Source organism: Mugil cephalus, chromosome 3 (genome assembly GCF_022458985.1).
Source record: "Mugil cephalus isolate CIBA_MC_2020 chromosome 3, CIBA_Mcephalus_1.1, whole genome shotgun sequence".
NCBI lineage: Eukaryota > Metazoa > Chordata > Actinopteri > Mugiliformes > Mugilidae > Mugil > Mugil cephalus.
This window is the reverse complement of record NC_061772.1, coordinates 27,284,126-27,303,531: the sequence shown is the minus strand read 5'-3', so window position 1 is coordinate 27,303,531 and position 19,406 is coordinate 27,284,126. Positions and strand designations below refer to the sequence as shown.

General features: G+C 40.9%; 1 protein-coding gene across 1 annotated transcript; it reads right to left on the bottom strand.

Moving 5' to 3' along the window:
* Nucleotides 1-2,066: 2,066 nt before the first annotated feature.
* On the bottom strand, nucleotides 2,067-18,270 carry LOC125005584 (beta-2 adrenergic receptor-like). Its single transcript, XM_047581031.1, has 3 exons — nucleotides 18,061-18,270; nucleotides 7,388-7,758; nucleotides 2,067-4,547 (listed from the first exon to the last, which is right to left on the bottom strand). The coding sequence occupies exons 2-3, from the start codon at nucleotides 7,668-7,670 to the stop codon at nucleotides 3,622-3,624; spliced, it is 1,209 nt and encodes a 402-aa protein (XP_047436987.1). The 5' UTR covers nucleotides 7,671-7,758; nucleotides 18,061-18,270; the 3' UTR covers nucleotides 2,067-3,621.
* Nucleotides 18,271-19,406: the final 1,136 nt, after the last annotated feature.

Genomic DNA, 19,406 nt, shown 5'->3' with positions numbered 1-19,406 from the left:
TATAATAAAAAACACGTTTTGATAAGTGATAAATATATATTTATATTGGTCATGATTTATTCTCCCTCTTTCATCGTCTCCGTCTCGTTCCACATGTTCCTCATTTATTTTCTGGTGGGGATGGTTGTGAATTCTGATCACAGCTTCTCACTTCCTCAGTAGTAATGTCATCATGACCTTCTTTATTAATAGCATTGTAGTCATTAGAGAAAAAAAGCCCCGTAGAAACATCCGTAGGAACTATTCAGTATTAAACCATATTGAACCAGATGAATTTATCTTTATTGACCAGATATGTCAAGTCTTTGAAGGTTGTTGTAATTAAAACTTTACTTAAAAAACCTACCAACTATAGACCAATGTCCAATCTTCCTTTTATTTCTAAAATTTTAATCAGCTGTGTGACCATTTGGTTTGTTTGAAGAGTTTCAGTCAGGTTTTAGAGTTTATCGTAGAACAGAAGCAGCTCTGGTTAAAGTTCCCAACGAGCTCCTCATGGATTCAGACGATGGAAACTCATCCTGAATTTGACACTATTGATCACAGTGTTCTACTACAGAGACTTGTGAGATAGAAATGAAAAGGAACTGGAGTAGACTGGTCTGAATCAGACTGATTCTTCCACTTATACAAAAATAAGTTCTGGAGTTCCTCAGGGTTCTGTGCTAGGACCATTACTCTCTAGACATGCTTCTCTTAGTCCAGGGCTCTTCAACGTTTTTTTTTTTTTTTCCCCAAACTGATGGAGAGATTAAGTAGGGACTCCCCACCAACTATATGTGTTCTACATTAAACTCGGCCTAGTGCTATTTATAAATATACATTATTTTCCATTCAATATTAACCAATTCAAATAATACACAGGTTCAAATATTTTTTTTTATTATTATTGTGCAACAGTAGCGTGTTTGAGGTGGGAAATTAAATTAAAAAAAAAAATATATATATATAAAATGTCTAATCAACCAAAAATGTGTCTTAGGCGATATTATTAGGAAACACTGCTCAGGCTGGGTTTTATAAAGCGTCTTGAGACTATTTGTATTGTTACCGATGCTATATGAATAAAGTATGAATAAAATAAAACTGAAGTGTATGAATATCTCCTCTGATTCCAAAATAACAGCATATCTTTAAAATACGACCTCTGTCCTCATTGCTGGAAACACACACTCACACTCATCAACTTGTTGGGTTTCAAGATCATCCCCTCTTCAGGCTTCAGCTTTATATTTTCACATGTCTTACCTGCGCGCTATCAAAGGTTCCCCCCCTGCTGAGTATCCAGGGATCCCGTGGCGTTACTGAAGCTCCTCCACACATTATGTAAGAGGACAAATTTAGTCCCAGTTGGATAAATGGGGTAAATGCTGAGGTGGTTTTCCGGCAGCTTGTGAATATCTCAGCTGTGAGCTGAAAGCATTAGTGTCCTGGTGAGCTGCATTAAACTCAAAGACGAAATGTTCCCACGTTTATTATTATTATTATTATTATTATTACCAAATCCAATGCAAGCACTAGTAGTAAATTATGCACGACTGTTGCAGTGCTGTACAGTGACTCAGTGCCAGCTTGGGGCCAGATGTGCCAGGCAGAGTTCTGCGGCTGATTTGTTTGTTAACAAAACACAAAATTTACGAATACAGATGGTGAAATGACGAATGCATGAATCTGTGATCCTCTAACAAGACATCTGCAGCATGTAGCTCGTAGCCTGAGAAGCACAATGCAGATCTAAGACTAATTCCTCCAATAACCCGTTAACCGCTCACATTTTATTTTGCACCAACACTGAAACGGACTCTTGTTTTCAATCAATCAATCAATCAATCAATCAATCAATCAATCAATTTAAATAAAGTTTGATTGATTGCGTATAAACACAGTTGATAACCGCCTTTATATTATATATATTATGCTTATTTAACCATTTTAAGGCTTTAGCCTCACATTCTATCGTCTTGATCTTTCCATCCAACTTTTAGCAAGAGTTCAAATAAACATATTTTCCAAAATGCTGAGCTGTTCCTTTACAAAAAAAAGAAATCTCAGACAATCACAAGCAGTTAATGGCAAGAATCTTCTTCATAGTGTTTATTAGTCTTCCATTTTTCCAGATTCTCTGACTTTCAAAGGCCGTCAACTTATGTCACAATTACACGCCGCCACTTTTTTTTTTTCCATGAATGGAAATAAAAGACAATTTATGCTTCAAAATGCTTGTCAACCTCATTGCTGTATGTTATTATTATATTGTCAAATTGCACAATACAGAATCCCAAGCAATACACAAGACTTATAGCTGACACAGATCATTTTATGGTACAAATACATCACACCCTGAAAGAAAAGATCGACCGGCACAGTTTGAGTTTGAGGGTCCGCTCTAATCACGATGCTTTTCTTACGCTTCATCTCTGTGGCTGGTCTCCCATTCATTTCGTCAGCACTGGTGTAATAATTAAACCGATTATTCTTTCATTTGGCGACAAAAATAACTGATATTATAAAATGCTTGAGAAAGTAAAAACAAATAATGTGGCACGATGCAGATGGCTCGAATAGTAACCGATTAAGTGCATTTCTGACGTAATTATTGCGACAGACAAAAGTTGATGCTCCAGAATGTAAAACCACAGATTAAAATCAATGGTATCAGCTACTCCCTTAATCAAAAAAAAAACAAAACAAACAAAACTTTGTATTCCACATTATTACAAAGAAGAAGAGGAGGCCGCAGCTGCTTAACTTCTACACGAATGACATAAAAAAATATATGCTGCACTGTGCAGCAGTGTCAGTAGACCTTTCTGGAGAGACGGTAGGTGGGTTTCCTGAAGTTAACGAACGGCTCATGACAGCCCTCTGAAGGAAAGCTTGAGGACAGATGTTCCACAGCGACGAAAGCCGAAGACCAGAGGAGACAACGAGGACGGTTGCGGCAGTAGAGTAGCTACAAGGGCCCGTGGTTTATTCGCGATCTACAGTATATGTGTGTGTGTGCGTTTGGTCCGAACCTGAAAGCTGTTTCATCATGCGATGCATAGATCTGTTTGTGTGTGCGGCACCTGTTTCACAATTCTCTGCAACAAAAATATTGATTGTTTTGCTTGTATTTCACGTGGAATTTACATTATTTGGGGACGTATTCCGCTGGCTCGCACAAATTGGCAAATTAACTGACATTAATAATGCTCCGGCTGAGAAATTAGTAGGTTAGCATGAAGACAGGAAACCAGGGAAACGGGTACACAACAGAAGCCCTGGCTTCTTCCAAAGATTAAATCTGCTCTACTCCTCCTCTCTAAATTATTGTGTTTACCAGATTATTTCTTGGCAGTGTTTGCTCACCTCCCGGAGTGGTTGCCTAACAACTGCTTCTGGCCAAGAACACATAAAACCTAACACAGTTTTCAAACTTTTTGCACAGAAACAAACAGGCTGATTTCGTTATCGCTGTGTAAAGCCACACTAACTTATTTCCTGTCTGCATGCCAACTTAAGCCTGATATTTACGTGCAAACATGAGCGGGAGAGAATTGACCTTTCCAGAACCATGAGCGTATTTCTCAAAATTTCAAGTCAACATGACGTCGCAAAGCACACGCTTGTTGAAAACACTCAGTGTGTCCCGCAGCTCTTCTCGCCGTGTGGAGGGGAGTGGTCCCGCTGAAAGAGCAGGGTCACGCCCTTCCTGAAGCGGTGGTCCCTGACGCTGTAGATAATGACATTACAACAACTGTTTCCTGTCAGAATCCAGAAGGCAAAAAAGGAGAATTTACACCACGTGTATCCCACGACGTTCCCGAACACAAACACCGCGATGGGGGAGAATGAAGCGGTGAAGGCAAATGTTAATATGCCAATTGTCTTGGCTGCTTTGATGTCTGAAAAGGACGGCCTGTGAGGGCATCCTCCTCCACCTCCTCCCCCTCCTCCACCTCCTCCTCCTGTGTCGCTCAGACTCCCCTCTGAGAGAAGTTTGCGTTTTCGGGAGTAGCGTCGGATGCTAGTGAAAGACACAATGTTGATAGCCAACGTGCCACCGAGCAGGATGAAGTCGAATGCCGGGAACAGCAGCAGGATGTTGGCGTCAGGCGGCAGCCGGTTCCCAAACAACAGAGGGGCGTAGTTGCACATACGACTGCACTCATTGTACTCCAAAGTGAAGTTGCCGCTGAACATGAGGGGCGCGAGAGCCAGGAGGAAGCTGGCGGCCCAGGAGACCAGGATGAGGAACAGGGTCCGTCTCCTGGTCACCAGGGAGTCCTTGTGGAGTGGCCGTAAGATGGCCACGCTGCGCTCCAGGGTCATCAGGAAGATGGTGCTGATGGACACGAAAGTGCACCCGGCGAACACGGGGCCGATCAGCATGCAGGGCTGCCAGGGGCTCACGAGTCCGCCCACGGGGGAAGAGGAGGCCGGGGATGTGGAGCTGCCCTGGTACCAGTTGGGAGGCACGCTGGTCACCATCAGAGAGATTTCGGTGTAGACCGAGAAAGGAACCACCAGGACACCGACCATCATGTCTGCTATGGCCAGGGACACTGTTGGAGAGAAGAAGAGTTTTAGTTCAAATTTACTTTGGAATATCGATATTATTTATATAATTTCAACTTTTATCCTCATAACTAGATAGTAGTTGGTGTAGAAACATGAGTGATCAACTTATTTATTGATGTTTATTAACTTTTCTGGTTTAATATGACAATTCTATCAACAGTAACAAGCTATAATGTTGCTAATTAGCAAGTACTCAATGTAATTTTGCTGTTACGCAGTCATGTTCCGATATAAGAATTAACAGTTTTATATTTTATCACGTATTGGTAACATTGATATACTATTCATATTAATATTATTAAATGAAATAATCCCCGTGTCCACACATGAGGACATAATTTTTCCCAAAAACTACTTCCTGTTCAAACACAATGCTTGACCTTTATAGTTCTTAGGGTCCTACTAATCCAAGATAAAGAGAAATGTAGAACAGCTCAGGTCTCAGGAGGTCAGTGACACAATCTAAATTACATACACAGACGTAAACATTTCCAAGATGTTCTCATACTTTTGTAATTTGATTCAATGCGTTTCCAATTTTGTAGAGCAGTGCTTCCCACAGTTTTTTTTTTTTTTTTTTTTCTGCAAGGCCCCCTGTTTTGTGCATGAACATACTTTGACAGGGATGTACACTACTAGTCAAAAGTTTTAGAACTCTCTAATATTACTTTTTTTATTGGAATGTGTGAAGTTTAATGCCTCATTTTACTCTGAAATGAAAGCATAGAACGAATAAGCAACTGAAAAACAAAACATGGAATCAATATATAACCCAAAATCTATTCTAAGCTTCGGACTCATCACAGTAACCATCTTTGTCTGATTTAATATGTGAACACATTGTTTCTTTCTAAAATGGAAATATTGGCAGAAGAACTCTCTGAAATATTTTTCAGAGAGTTCTTCCCAGAAATGTGTGTCACATGTGTGTAGGGAGCTTTGCTTTCACTCTTCTGTCCTGTTCATCATGAACCAGCTCCATGGGGTTAAAGTCTAGAGACTGGGCCATGGTCCACTCCATGTTTTCAAGCTTTCCATCTTGTTTTCATCCTGAGGTAGATCTGGTAGAGCTTGGACTAAAGTTTTGGGTAATTATCTTGCTGCAGGATGAAGCTCTGACCAACTATACAAGAGGAAACTGATGCTGGTCTAAAACTGTTGACTAGTAGTAGTGTATATATCTGATGAGGCCACATCGATAGCAGAGAAATATTCATTCATCTACTATTGTGTGTAGTTTTTACACTGAGCGACTCTAATGGCAACTTTATATGAGGCGAGTAGAGCGTTTGAAGAGAGATGCAGAGTTTATGAAGCGATTCTAATGTGCACGACAGCTTTTCTCTGAAGGAAACAATTCATTTGTCCTAATGACGTGGATGTGCCATCTGCAAGTGGCCTCTTAATTTGTTTCCGTTCCAAATTGTCAGAGGCTCATATTTTGAGTTGACGAAGACTCGTACTCTGCTGAATGTTTAGCTGGAAACCCGCTCACAAACCTCTCTATGGTGGCGAGCAGAGCTCAAGCTAAGCCTCATTCAACTGCTTCCATGCACCTTTGAGTAGCTCTAAGGTATCACATATCACATATCACTGTAAATATGACTTTAAGACATAAACATGTGCCTACGGATAAAAAAAAAAAGGTCTGGGCGATACTGGGAATTTTGGTATCAGTCCGATACCAAGTAAATATAGGCTAGTATTACCGATACTGGTACTTTTTTGAAATGACATGATCATTGGATTTCTTAGTTGATTATGTTTATGGTAAAATACAGGATAAATAAACCTGTTTAAGCAAATAATTCCCCTTTTACTACACGGTTGTTGCAGAATAAAAGTCATTAGTGCAAAATAAGAAAAAGGAACAGTGTAAACAACACAACGACAATGGAAAATAAAGTCAGTAACAGTAGTCATTCGAGCAAAATAAATAAACAAAAGCAACAATGTGATAGTAAATATAAAAATTGCTCAGAGAGGGAAATTCTGGCTCAGTCATTTTCCACCAAAGAAGTGACTCTGCATCCCGTGTAATTATCTTCTCTTCCGAGTATCGATGCCTTTCAACAACAGCATCAGCACCAGCTGTGTGACGCTGCTGTGATTTTAAGATCTGAGTGACACTTTGGGACTGAGACACTTTAAAATGCCTCTATATCTCATGTCTGTATCCAATGCAGATTGGACTGGAGACTTTTTTGTAATTCTTTATGGCCTCATTATTGTTCTTACTCTATTTTTAAGATTATTTTATTGTATTTTATTTTGACTGGTTCATATATGTTCTTTCTTATCTTAGTGTATCTTGAACCAAACAATTTCCCTGTAGGGATCAATGAAGTGATCTTGACTCTTGAGTATCAAACTCTGTCCATATCCACCTTTTACTACAGGTGAGGATGGAGAAGCTCCACGGACTTGGAGAGAAGCTGCATGAACTCTAATTTACTGGACGTATAGAAGAGAAACTGGAACAAAAGTATCACTCTCATCACGCTAGTATCGATTTGATACCGATACTGGCATTTGTATCAATACTATCGATATTTAGATCGAGTTTAGTCGTAGTTGAGGGGCGACGCAAGACTGAGGAGCCCCAGGAAGAGAGAGTTGTTTGGAGGAATTTGTTGGTAAAAACTAAGTTACTGTAGTTACACCTTTGAGATGTCACTTCCAGACAAAAGCACAACTTCCCAGTGTTCAGCGTTACTTATTCAAAAACCGCGTGCTTTAACGGATCCTCCGCGTTCTGTTCGGTTTTAATCAAATGGAAATGTTCCGACTCCCATCATGCACTTCTTGGTAAAACATTTTTTACCTTTCAAGTATCCTTGAGGTGTCCTCGACTGCCTCGTTTGCACAAAGACAGTGAGCGTGACCACATTCCCAATCACGATGGCAAACGCCAGGCTCACCATGAACACCACCGCCAGGGTGCGATTGAGAAACCCGCAGCAGCAGAGGGTACAGAGGGGGGCCACCGACCCTCCGGAGCCTAGTCCCTCCTGAGCCGCCGCCGTCAGGTTGAAGGGGCAGTCGGTGGTCACCAGCAGAGCCTCCGTACTCCCGGGAACGCTGACGTTGGGAAGCGGAGCGGTCATGGCCCAGGCCGGACTGGTGTGCGAAGCCGTGTGATGGTGTTGGTGTCGGGGAGGATCAGGACACCATGTCCTGGGCCCGGAGACAGTCCTAATGCACGATTAAAAATAAATTAATGAAGCAAGAGGCCGTTAAATCACCTGTCCAAGCAATGATCCAGCAGCTCATATTTCTGTTTGTCATTAATCTGCATGTCAACCATCTTTATTCACGCTTTTCCCTCCTCCTCCTCCTCCATCATCATCAATCATGCAACTGTTGGGACCACAAGTCCTCCCTCGTCACGCAGAAGTGTTAACACCCACTCCGTAGCTCATTTCATTTTCTAATTTTGCCACTTAAAATCCCTCTGGACAAAACAACACATACAAAAATACTTCCCGCCCCAACTGTCATTAAAGCTTATTTCTAAAAGGATTAAACTGCGGAAGGACGTTGAAAGAGGTCGTTTCACACGAGCAAACTCACTCTGCAGAAGAAACAGACGCCTCTGTTTTACCGTTAGTTAACGGTTGGTGTCATTGTGCAACACATCTACTATTATTTTGATGTTTTTCACCTCAATTTGCTCTGTGCAGTTTGTTCCTATGTAGCTTTTTGCTTTTAGCTGAAAAAAACATGATATTCTGCACCATCCACACATTTAGAGATTTATTTTTTAGAGTTTATAACTTACGACCAGTTATAATCAGACATTTTTGCTGTTTAAAATCTTGCTATATACGTTTTTTTTTTTTTCAAAGCTGCATCTCTTGCAAAAATACCTCTTATTTCTAAGTTTGCTGTGATATTGTGCAATAAATCAAGTCAAGCACGTAATTCAATGACGTGTCAGGCTTGGAGAGGCTAAAATATTATTATACGGCTCGGACATTTAAACATTATTATATTTATGGTGACACAAGTGGTTTTGACAGATTATTCTGCCTTTAGTTTCACAATTCTGTTTTCATCCAGGAAGTACGGACTGTGATTACATTACGCGTGTTTTCTGGTTACATGCTATTCCAGTGACCTAACGCTGTTGGAAGCACCTCGACGCTGTCAGCGCCCATGTCGAAACTCTGAGTCCAGTACCAAATGTCTCTCTTGGCTGACAACTAAATGCACGAATCCTTCAATCATTTATGCTGCTCAGTGGACTGGAGAGCAGGAGGGCGCGCGCATCCAAGAAAACAAAGGGTAACAGGAATAGACATATTCAGACCAGAACAAAACCAAACCAGGTCCAGATATTTGCAGAAGCGACTTTTGGGTGCAGAGGCACAGTGAAACAAAACGCTGTGAGACTTGGATTCCTTTGACTGCTGTCAGCAGTGGAGCTTCTTGAGGATAATGAGTGGTTCTTTAGAGGTAAGAAGAAAAAAAAAAACACCTGTGTGTGTGTTTGTGCGTACGTTCTGTGACCAGCATATTGTACAGAATTTAATGAAGACTCAGAGGAATCGCATAAGAAAGGACCTCAAACTGCGTCTGCACTCGCAGTAAATGCTGATTGCTCTGAGTGTGAATATCAGTCTAAATTCAAATATGCATATCCACCCATGAAAATAAATGCAAATATAAACCTGGCATGTCTGCATAGTTTTAATCAAGCATCTCTATACGGATGTCTGGATGAGCTCTGACACGGCTTTGTTTAGTATTAAGTAAAACATTGAACATGTGTGTGTGACTGGAAACACTATTCACATTAATATTATGAAGTCTGTGTGTTTGCACCAAGCGGCAACAGATGAAGGCCATGCGCCAAGTGCATAACACTGCAGTTCATCGAGTGGCCACTTGAGGCTCCAAAAGGGAGCAAATCCCCACAGACCCCCATTTTAAAAAGCTCGACTTTACAGCATTATTAAACATGTTTACAGCCTGGTACAAGCAAATATTTTGGTCTTAATAGTTTATTTCACTATTCGTGACAACTGTACGGGGGGTGACTTTTTTTGTTAAGTTATTCGTTTATTTTTTATCAACGTTTAAAATTCTGTATATTTAAGTACGTTCCGAATGTGGGCGGAGTAAAGATGATCCAACATGGCGACTGCGGACTCCGCCCACTTCGATGTTCATTTTTGAGGCTCAGAATCCAATGGGTGACGTCATGATGGGTTGCACACAGGTGGCAGTGACGTTCAGCCTTATTGCTTGGTTAAACGATTAAGGTTTCCTCGTTTTTTTTTTTTTTATATTGGCTGCACATCAGCTTCATGCAATAACATTGTGGTTGTTGTATGCAACAAAAAATAGGCTAATATTACCTGAATATGCTTAGTTTGACATACGTAAAGCTCTTTATATCACCAAAAAGTGCCCCCATATATGGTGCATTTAATGTTTGTCCATAGTGACGCAATTATCCACAAGGAGCATGTGTTGAAAACCAGTATTTTTGTCACTGCCGTTGTTAGAGTCGAGCAAAACATCTTAATATAGTCCTGTGTTTAAATTAAAGAGTGTCTCTCCTGCACTGGATATTCTTATAGTCTGCAAACGAGGTGTGACTCACTGACTTTCAGGAACATTCTGTGTCATTCTGTTTAGTCTGTGTCAGTGCTGCCTCCTAGAAATTATACAGTACATTTGCACAGTGCGGCTGGTGTTGTTATTAGTATTTTTTTTTGCGTTGGATCAGTGTGATGCAGGTTTAGGCAGCATTATCCCCTTGGTTAAGGTTAGTGAAGAGCATGGATCCAATTTAAAGTTAACCAACACTTCGTGACTCAAATCACAGCAGTATGAAAAAAAAAAGCAGACCACAGTCTGAGCTGAGAGATAACAGTTTAATGCTCCTGTGGTCACAACTACAGGCATTATTTCAGTATATGACATTATGTTGGCATTATGTTTCCTTTCAAACCTTATTTGCTTCTGCAAATTAAATGTAATGCAGCACATTAACACATAGATACAAGCTACTTAACAGACAAACAAATTACACAAACAATAGATAAGGGCAGAAAGACTCAGACTGTGAAGAAAATTCTAAAATTAACAGGAATATAAAATAGGTGCGATGTGTGACCATCTGGCTTGTGATGTGGGATTGTATATATATATATTCCTTTATTCTATATCCCTGAGCTAAGCTGAGGGCTCTTTCCCATCTAACATGGTCGCTCTCATCATCACTGATTTTGAAATGTGCAGCGTGGATCCCAGTTTTGCTGCCTCAGGTGAGAATATATGAGAAAGAAAGAAAAAAAAAACTGAGCTGAGTGACTTTCTGACTGCCTGATTCGACGCCACCGCGGCGCCTCCGTACTCTTCATCATGCAAGCATTCGCAGAATGGAAATACTGGATGTGTTTCTCTGAAAAAGGCTGATGTGCCTTCTGAGTAGCGGTGACATCCGTGTATCTTTTATTAAGCATGCAGCTCACACACGCTTAAGTAAATGAACAGCTGAGGCTCGTGAGGAATTAGCACTCGTGTTTGGTCCTGTGGTGTCTGGTAACACAGTGTTGTTAGTACGATGGACAAAACCCATGGTGACGTCACCCATTGGATTCTGAACCTCGAAAATGAAGCCCACAGTGGAGCTTTACTCCGCCCACACGCGGATATTCCAAATATGGTCGTGTAGTACATTGAGACCCGCCCACCCAACTCTCTGCTACCTGTTAGCTCAGGCTAACACCTGTCACTCAAAGCAGAAACACCCTTAATTATGTGGAATTTTAAACCTTAATAAACAATAAATTAGAAAGAATTCACCCCCATACAGTTGTCATGAATAGTGAAATAAACTATTGAGACCAAAATCGTTTTTTGGCTGTAAATATGTTTAATAATGCTGTAATGTTGGGCTTTTTAACATGGGGGTCTATGGGGATCAAGTGGCCACTAGATGAACTACAGTTTTTACTTTCTTCTTTTTTTAGTTGTTCCTAAAGGCTGCATCCTGCTGGAAATGGCAGCTGCCATCAAGGAGCGTCATTGCTATGGGGTGGGGGTGTCTGGTCAGGTCTAGGTGGGCGCTACATGTCTAAGTGACATCCACACGAATGAAAACCAGGTCCAAAAGTCTCCCAGCAGAACATTGAATCAACATTATTTACTTCTCCTGTCAGTGGTTTTAATGTTGTGGCTGATCTGATAGATGTATGAAGCAGGCATGAAATCAGCAGAGAAAAATAACACAAAGCTGACAATGCATTACTTTTAAAGTCAATATTGCCAATTTGTTCATCAACAAAAAAACAAACCAAAAAAATGCACAAAACAGGGACGATTTTCTCTCTTTTAGCTCTGTTTTAAGGCTCCACGTGGCTCTTTAACTACCAAATGCTCCTCTATATTAACCTTCTGCCAGTAGGTACTCAAGAGACAACTGCTGCCTGAAGCCAAAAACAACACTATTTTAACTTGTGGCTGAAACAAACCCATAACGTAGCCATATTCTTCAGATATCACATTGTCTTGTAGTAGTTCCTTGACCGTACAGTAACCGTGCTGCACGTATATATCACCGCGGGGCCACAGTGAATATTTTTCTCTCTTCGCTCATAGTCATCTAAAATCTATCTGGTTATGAGTTTCTCAATAGATTTTGTGTCGCATGTGTGTCATAAGCACTCGGCAGCAGCAACAATGATCAAGTGATTTCCCTCTTCAAGGCCGAGGCTCTGAATGGGAAATGTGTTTATGAAAGAATCTCTTCTGGGCTGGAGGGAGATTATTGGACGTCAAGCGTAGTTTAGCCTCTGTTTATAGTTAACAGATTATATAATCTATGACTCATGCAGTTTAAAAAGGAAAGTTAAACAAATATGTGTACGTGTGAACACTGTATATGACTTTAAGTGAGTGTTTCAAGTCCTGACTAAGTTCAGTCTTTGACGTTGACAGATGCTACGAGTGGTAAAACAAAAGTAAAACTATTATTTTTTGGGGGGAAGGATATAAGACGGGACTCATTAAAGGGGCTTTCCTCCGTTACCTTGAGTGAAGATGACAGGCGGAAATCTTTCCTGTGGCAAGACCCCAGGCATGGGGAGAGGAGCAGCTGACAGCGGGGGCAGCCCCCCCACCACCCCACCCCCCCACACAAACACAAACACAAACATTAGAGAGATGCAACCCCCGCATCTTCACCGCGGGTACAAACGGAAAGATTTACCTGTGTATGTTGCCAGGTTCTACAACACGTTCTGAATCTATATCATTATTATTATTATATCTTGAAAATCATTGAGGTTTCCCTCATTTGCAATGACGTTGAGGTACAAAAACATAGAAACACAAAAGATTAAAATGGACAGTGCTCCATGAAGCAGGTGCACACTGAGGTGAGGAGGTTTGAGAGCATTGTCTTAAAGTGTCCAGGACTAGTGGACGGTGTCAATCATGAGTTTACTGTGGAGATGTTGGTGCACAGTCACTAAAGAGTGAATCTGTGGGACAGATACAGTATATATGATGGTAAATGACCATTGAGGGCTTTGTAAATAAAAAAAGATAAAAGTGTTTTTCTCGCCTCTGTGCAAGAGAAGTCCAACCAGCTTTGCTTTGCTGTACAGAAACCAGCGGTGAGTGTTGTCATCTATATGTTGACACCGCTTCATTTTTTTGAGTGTGTTGGTTTTTGTAGAGGCAACAAACACAGTGGTGCGTTCCTGATTGTTTTCTTCAGGTCTTTTTCTCCAAGATTTTCACGTTTGGCTAAACTCACCCTAGATGTACACTAATTAGGCGTAACATTATGACCACCTTCCTAATAATATTGTGTCAGACTCATCAGTTTGGGATCTAGTGTTGTACATTTTACTACATGTCATCTACTGCTCCTGTCAGTGGTTTTAATGTTGTGGCTGATCTGTGCCCAGTCTGTGGTTGGGTGGTGATCTCTCTGTCTGAAGTCAGCTGGGATGGCGTAGGTCAGTGATTCTCACCCCTAGTGGTCCGGGGTGTAATTGCAAGGGGTCCATGAAAATAAAATACTGTTTAAAAAAGATCATGACGTTAATAGAAACTGGATTATTTTACTCGAATGAGACTAAGACCTTTATCTTCCTAAACTACAGAGGGTAACAGGGTTTCTTTCTCTAATTACATCTGTTTCACAAGTTACTGTATTTCATTAAGAGATCTTGCTCCAGGTTGCATTGATCAAAGTCACTGCATGACGCAGTTCCTCCATTCATTTCCTAAGAATACTCTTATTTTGAGACCAGGTGTTGTGAGAAACTTGTTCATTTTCAGGTTCAGGTTCAGGTTAGCGCTCGATATTAAGCTAGGTTGATTTTTGATCTACCCTGAGGAAGAGGAGGGATCCTCAGCGTAGATGAAAATATGCTGGGGGTCTAGACCTCTTCATGTCCCAGGAGAATAAATAAGATCTGGATTGATAAACCGTTTTCAGTCAAATACTTCACAGCTGCCTAAAGGTGTCCTACGCTACTATGTGATTAAATTTTCCCTGCCCTCGACCCAGAAAAAGATGAGACGTCAAGTCAGAAATGAAAACTTATGAAAGCAACTACTGACTGGGAGTCAGCAGAGCTGCTGCTTCAGAATAATCATCCATCACTGTTTCTACATGTCGGCTAAAGTACCTGCTCAGTCACAGATCGGTCAAACAAATGTTCAGTTCAATACATATAGTCAATAACGATATAAATGGTCTCAAGACGCTTTTGTGTCTCCTTCCTTGTCTTCATTCCTGTGTTATTTATTGGTTTAGTAGTGAACTCTGACCTGGACCTTTGAACAAACCAGGGACTTTCATGCACATGATATGGGATCGTGAACCTGTCGCCCACTTCTGGCAGCAGGTCGTATCTGCTGTATCCTTACAACAAAAACACAATCCACTAAAATACTTATTTTAAATGATCTTTGAATACGTCACGCTGTCAAAGAAGAATAATACTTTCTGGCCTAATGGCGGCAAAAAAAAAAAATGCATTAAGAAGGAAACCACCACATACGCCAGACATCTCTCATTGCTACATGACACTAATTGAAATGATCTATCTGGAAATTTCCACAGCCTGAATCCATAATGCTGAACAAGAAAACATATTATTTGAGTGTGCAGCAGCAGAGGAAGTCAAAACCAGAATTGCAATTATTTGCAGTTGTTATTACAAATAATGGCTACGGACTGTTTATCTTTGAATCACGGGGTCTGGAGGGCCGGTTGGAAAGGGGATAAAACGTGTATAATGTTGATTTGACACCGCTGTGTGTGTGTATAAATATATATATAAGAAAAACATAAAAGAAAACAACACAAATAATTCTGACCTGGAGTCAGTAAAGCAAAATGTTTCAACCTGAGAAGAAGTGAATAGAAGATTGCGTTGGTTGTGTGTGCCTCTCATGCATAGTGGTCACTATAGTGGACAGTGTATGTCAACCAACACAGTGGACACTTGTGTGTCACTCCATACACTTCCACCAATTGGGCGCAGGTGGAAGAACTTTTTCTTTTTTTTTTTTACTCAAAATCAAGATGGCCGACAGTCAGAAATGTCAAGTACCTCAGGAATTTTGTGTAAAAACTTCAATAGCAAGGCAAAAAAAAAATAATATAAAATAAATGCTGGCATCAAGTAACATCTAAGAATTAATATAACTATAACTTTATACTGGATATTTTATGCTATTTTATACCCAATTCTGTAACTTCATGAAAAATTAGTTCCTGGGGAAAAAAATTCAATTGCATCATTTTGTATATGTCTAAAGAGGAATAAACACACAAGGGGGAACAAAACACACATGGATTATGAGAGCTACGATTCTCATGGTGACCTATCCAAGAAACACGAATATGAACGGTGTGCGGCGCAGGAGGAAAGGTCAGGGCATTCAGATTCAGAAAACTTTATTTGTCCCCAGAGGGTGATTTAAGGCAGCATGATGTAAAAACCAATTCTGGTGGCAACGCACCGCTTCACTTTGAAGTGTCGGACCAACTGCTGACCGACACCCTCGCGTTCTTCGAGCCACGAGCTCGATTTGCAACTGGACGTGTCAGTTTTCAACATGTGTGCAAAGATAAAAAAACGTACACTGGACGCTTGTTGTTCTCTGCAGACCTCGGCGCTGTAATAGCTGTGTTTAGATTGTTGTTGTTGTTGTTCATGCATGCAGTGAATTTCCTCTGACAGGCCCCGTGTCCCTGAGTGACATATTCGGGCATATGTAGGAGGACCGCGGGGGCCCGGTCAGGCCTCTCAGGCCGGGTCACCCCGACGCACACCAGGGTCACGCGCACCAATAACGGACACGGCTGAGTCGGAGGCGCCCGAGGGCCGACTGCCACAGCACATGAGCAGAGACGCGACGGCTCGCTCTTCACATCTTGGCCTGTCATTCTGTCTGCACCGGTTTCCGCTCGCGTTCGTCACACAAGTGCACAGCGAACACATTCGTGCGCCCCACAAACACATAAGGGGTACTTTCTTGTTTTTGTTATTTTCCGCGACTTCTTGCATTTTTGTTTTTCTGTTTACGCCCAAAATGCTCCACATCTCACTCTAGGTTTTGAGTTGATTATACGTTTGTAGCTTTGAAAAGTTTCTTGATGATTAAATTGTTTCTACTTCAAGAGAAGACGTGAACATTGAACAAGTCTTAAAATATTTAAAAACGTCTGATAATGTGGGTTATTTTGTTGAATACAAAGGACGTTTAATGGTTGCATAGTGAGGTATTTATATTGATAGAGGCCTGCACCTAATAACGAATAGATGATATGACAATGATAAAGATTGTTCTCGCCTCATTTCCCAGTAAATTTGTCTCTGTAGTTCTTAAATATGTAACTGAGGAGAAATACTTGCAGTGTCAAGTCCGTCCTAAAAATTGCAACAGTTTGTTGTTGTATTTTATTTATTTACTTTCTTGTTTTTGTTATTTTGTCTTTCCTCCATTTCTTGCATTTTTGTTTTTCTGTTTACACCCAGAATACTCCACATCTCACTCTAGTTTTTGGGTTAATCATACGTTTGTAGTCTTGAAATATTTCTTAATAATTAAATTGTTTCCACTTCAAGAGAAGACATGAACATTGAACAAGTCAGTGTTTCAAATATTTAAAAATGTCTGATAATGTGGGTTATTTCGTTGAATACAAACAAAGTTTAATGGTTGCACAGAGAGGTATTTATATTGATAGAGGCCATGGAGCCCTTTTTCTTTTTTAATTAGCCAGGACTGATTAAATGGTAGCAGTGCGGTAGATTTTCGGCCTGTCCAGGGTGAACTCAGCCTCTCGCCCAATCACACCTCGAGGCTAACAAGGTAACGAGCAGTTAGAGAAAACAAATGAATGAATGATTGAATGACTACAGGCGACAGAACAATCTAATGAACTTTGCAAATACAAAATGTAGAGCTCATAACTATGAAGGTTGGTTCACCCAGGTTCCCAGGATAATCCGAATGTTTTGTTGCCCAGCAACTACACAAATGTTAAAATAAAATAATAATAATTATAATAAAACCATTAGAATTGGACATTTTTACATAATAGACCAGAATTATAAAATAATCGTAAAATAGATGATGGCAATGATAAAGATGGTTCTTAAATACTTGGGAGTGCCAAGTAAAAATTAAAACAGTCTGTTGCTGTAAGTGTTTTATTTATTTATTTATGTAATTGTTTTTGATTGTGCACTAAATGATTAATTGTCACCGGTGTGAGTAAAGTGTTTCTGATTTGTGTGCGTATATGAGCTCTGCTTCCTGCTGTTAATGGACGTCACACCCACCTCACTTTACTCAGTCAACAGCTTCTGCACGGCTCAATGACCAGACACCAACAACCCACCTGACCCCCTCATTCTCACATTTAAAACAAAAACAACAAAAAAAACTTTTCTAATTTAATGGAAGCGATTTGTCCTGTTGAATCTTTGACGAGGAAAAAAATAAGTAAATCAGAACTAAAACCGCAACTGTGCTGATGTTGATTTATTTATTTTTTTGTGGTATCAACATAGAAGAACCAGAACTGCAACAACTGCAAATTCAATAAGAAAATATTAAGAGGTTCTGTGCATCTAGTCAATGTATGTTTGCATTAAGAGACAAGAAATATAGAAACTGTTGGTGCACAGTACATATATGTATATATGTGTGTATATATGTATGTATAGATAGATAGATAGATAGATAGATATAATGCATTAATCAGTTAACATTGATGCAATGTTTTATATCACCAATTAATATAATTAAAATGCATGGAGACAGTTAATTAATTTGAAGCAGAGTAAATGTTCAAGTTAAAATAAAAAAGCAGCCATTTATATACCAATTTATATCAAGGAGTTTCATTCATTAAACAAAAAAAGATTAAGAAATCTTTTACTATCTGGGCAAAACAGCCCGTCATACCACATTTAATAACAATAATAATAATAATATGAATCTTACCAGCATTTCCAGTGTTATGCACCACAGACAGATGTTGGCTGCAGGTACAACACAATCCGGTATCACAGCGTTGATCTACAAGAAGTAAAATCCAGTTTAAAACCCTCCAGTGGAGAAGAAAGTGGAGCCGTAGTCCTCATCATTCATCCTCCTGAGGAGCACAAAGCCTCTCAACACACTCCAGCTCTCTGTCCCTGTGATTCAGCCTCTCCTCCCCTCTCCCTCCTCCGCCTCTCTCTCGTTCTGTTGAGCACTCAGCCTCCGGTCCCCCTCCCTCCTCACCCTCTCCCTCCCCCTCCTCCCTCCCTCCCTCCTCTTTCCTCTGCACGGCTCGCAGTCCTCACCACACGCTATTCCCCTAGAGCTTCAAGGTAACGTCCGCAGCGGCATTTTACACTCCTTTCTCCGTCTTTCCTCCCACGTCTCGACCTTTCTGACGTCCCACGTCTCGACCCCCCCGTACTCCACCACTCCATCTCATCTTCTCCCCGTGGTCCTCACCTCTCCATACCTCTCGCATGCTGAACTCTCTCTGAACGGGGTCCACACATCATTACACGTATTTACCTTTTTTTTTTTATTATTTACATTCACATCCTCAAAGAGCCGTTTAAGGAAACTGCTCCGTTCCTCTGCTGCACGTCTCCACTTCTTCTACTTTGAAAACTGAAAACAGTCTGCAGCTGTATGTGCTGTGAAATGAAACGGGGATGGAAACAAGATGATTAGGTAAAATGCATTTCCGCCCGGGCCTTGGTCTGGTGTGTCTGGCTCCGGGATTACTTTGAGCCTTTTTGTTGCTGCCCTGCAGGAAAACAGAAAAGACAGCACTCAAAGTGAGACCCCTGACCCCTCACATACGACCGGAGACACTGAATAACAATTGAAGTACATGCCACTGATTTGCTCAGGCTGAAGCCCTGTCGACCGCAGATGCACTGAAAATGGAAATGTAATCTCACATTCTGATCCGTGTATGTGCCCGAGATATGTTGACAAGACCAGAGCTGGGGTGTGGGCAGCAGTGCTGAGATCCGTTATATAACTTAACCCTCAGGGGGGTTTGGAAACCTGGCAAATATTATAACTACAAGACGCAACGCAGGTTATAGTAAAGGTGTTTGCCGTCAAGATATAACCGGGCTTCTGGCTTCTGGTTCCACATGGAGACTGTATGTTACCGCAGTCAGCTTCACGACTGCGGTAACGATGGAGTCACAGGCTGTGGTAGGAGTCACGCCATGAATAAATCACGAGGGGCTGTGGTCCCACTGGATCATGTTGAGCCGAGCCAATGTGCCTTTATCAACAGCCCCAAAAGATCACGACACAGAACCCGATGTTTC